At 35.4% G+C, this 2,500-nt stretch overlaps 1 protein-coding gene across 1 annotated transcript in view; it reads right to left on the reverse strand.

Moving 5' to 3' along the window:
- The window catches only part of mogat3a (monoacylglycerol O-acyltransferase 3a), a 13,577-nt gene that overhangs the window by 9,655 nt on the left and 1,422 nt on the right, over nucleotides 1-2,500 (reverse strand). The window contains exon 2 of the mRNA XM_079589082.1: nucleotides 1,723-1,901. Within this exon, the coding sequence (XP_079445208.1) occupies nucleotides 1,723-1,901 (179 nt within the window). The remainder of the gene's footprint in view (nucleotides 1-1,722; nucleotides 1,902-2,500) is intronic.

Consider the following 2,500-nt stretch of genomic DNA (forward strand, 5'->3'; position numbering starts at 1 on the left):
GCCCGTTGAAGCGGCGCTGACACTGTCATCTGGACCTTGACCCGTTTGGGGCCCATTGACGTCCATTATATGGAGAAATGTTTTCATCAAAAACCTTCATTTCTTTTCCACTGAAGAAAGAAACACATGGACATCTTGGATGACATCGGGGAGAGTAAATTATCAGCAAGAGTTTTTTAAAAAGTGAACTAATCCTTTAACACTCGCCAAATGCCACACAAGAGTTAAAATGGCCGTTGGCGAGTGTATGAAGCGCTGTCACTCACCAGTAGGACGTGCGTATACTAAACTGAGCTCTCTTTCACTTTTTCTTGCGCTTGAACGGACAAGTTCACACAAAATTATGTCAAAAAATTGAAGTAAACATAGTCGGTTATGTCTTAAGTGAACATAAACGGTTGAGGAAGAAAACACACGTGCGTGTCAGTATATCGGATCCGTGCATTCGCTCTTAAAGTGACAGTAGCCTAATATTCCTGCCACTGTTTGTGTGTGTTTTTACTGTTAATCAAACAACAAAAGAGACAAAACCACTCACTGCTCTAGACTGAATCACTTTTGTTACTTTAATAAAGATTAAATAATAGAGATGTTTCATTTATACAGTCAAGACTATGCAGTGTCATTTCACATTTGCTTGCTTTATTCAAAATCACTGTTTATTTAATTTGTTTCTTTGTAATCTTGCATTTATTTGTGCTTTTGCTTGTAATTTGATTATTTGTTCTTATTTTATTATTGGCTGTTTATTTGTCTTTATTTATGTTTTAAAAAATACGAGTTAGGCAAGTAGTTTTAGCAATGGTATTGGAATAGAGAATTGTGAATTGTGAGTTTTCAGTGGTATCTAAAATGTTGGTGTCAATACTGTCTATTTTTGCAAAAACAGTTTCATGTTGAATTTGTGCTGGAAATTTGAGGTTAATATCACAAAAAAATGGAGGTTCCTGTGAGATTTTGTTTAGGCGCTATCCCAAAAATAGCCACCGGGCGGCAAACACACAATTGAAATAGTTTTTAGTTTTGAAACGTGTTCTCCTGTTACAAATAAACACATTTCAGTCACATGATCACAAAACAGTCACCAAATATAAACCTTGAGTCTCACACCTTACGATATTTAATTTTATTTATGTATTTAGATGGGACAGTGCATATTAATGAACGTACAATCGAAGTTGACGTAAATACGCCGGATTTATTAGCACAATGCTAATTTCCATCTGGTTTAGTGTTTGGATCATGGTCATTATATGCGTTTAGTCAAAATTAGAAAACGATTTGACTAATAAATGTATTTATTATTTAATTATTTACGCCATATCAGCAACAAGGCTATTTTCATGGCGAAAACAGAATAAACAACATAATTCACACAATTAACAAAAAACTATATAAGACAAAATTAGGTTAATACAAGATATAAATTCTAAAATACATTCAGGTGATTTAGACTAATAAATAATAGTGCAGTAAATTATGTAAAATATGAAATATGACACCGCCCACTAGTGGGAGGAGCCAGCTAAAATGTATTAAAGTACAGTTTCAATGATAACGCGACCAATTTTGTATGAATTTTGAGTGTTTGAGCGTTCACATGATACCTATTTTTTTATGATTACTAAAAAAAAATGCGCGTACGCAAAAAAAAAAAAAAACACGTCAAGTGTCCAGGTGCGTATTGAATCATTCACTGAACAAATGCTCGTATAAACTCACTGTGATGGGGAAATATTCCCGAAAATACGTCCACATGCGCCAACTTCTGACCCACTGTGACCTCCGACCCCCACATGAGGGCGTGTCCCTGTCCAGATACAGCCAACCAGCGTACAGCGCTCCCAGAATCCACCAATCACTGACACACAAGAGCACAAACGCAGCCAGACAGACCTGAGCTGGAGACAGAGAGGCGAGTGTGTGTGTGTGTTCATGATTTATTACAGACGAACACTGGGACTGAACTCTAGAGCGACGTGTGTTTATTAGTGTGTTTGTACTCATGTCAAACATTTAGACATTCGGACACACAATGTTACTAATGTTGTTCTGGACAGACGGAGCGCTGGTGCTTTAATGGTTTCAGGTTCAGTTCTGGTCACCAAACACACTGAGCTCCACAGTCATGTTAGTTTGATGAAAGTATCTATTCCTGCGGTCAAGGTCAAACTATAGAGAAGTCTGGCCTCGAATTCGAAGATAAAACATTTAGATTTTTTTTTGTTGCATTGTGATGTTATTTTCATGACAATCGTGTCTACTGTATGAAAAAAATATGGAAAAAAAAACTAAGGCCAGTATTTCAGGATAAATAAGCACATTAACCTCACAAATTATTAATAATGTAAGTAATTTAAGTTTTTATTTTGTTGCATAAATATAAATAAATAAGCACATTTAAACTCACAAATAATGTGTGTTTTTTTGTTTCTGTATTTCGCATTCTCACCAAAACACCTTTTTAACAGTATAAAAAAAAAAAAGTATACTTTGGAGC

Source organism: Phoxinus phoxinus (assembly GCF_949152265.1).
Source record: "Phoxinus phoxinus genome assembly, chromosome: 18".
Classification (NCBI taxonomy): Eukaryota; Metazoa; Chordata; class Actinopteri; order Cypriniformes; family Leuciscidae; genus Phoxinus; species Phoxinus phoxinus.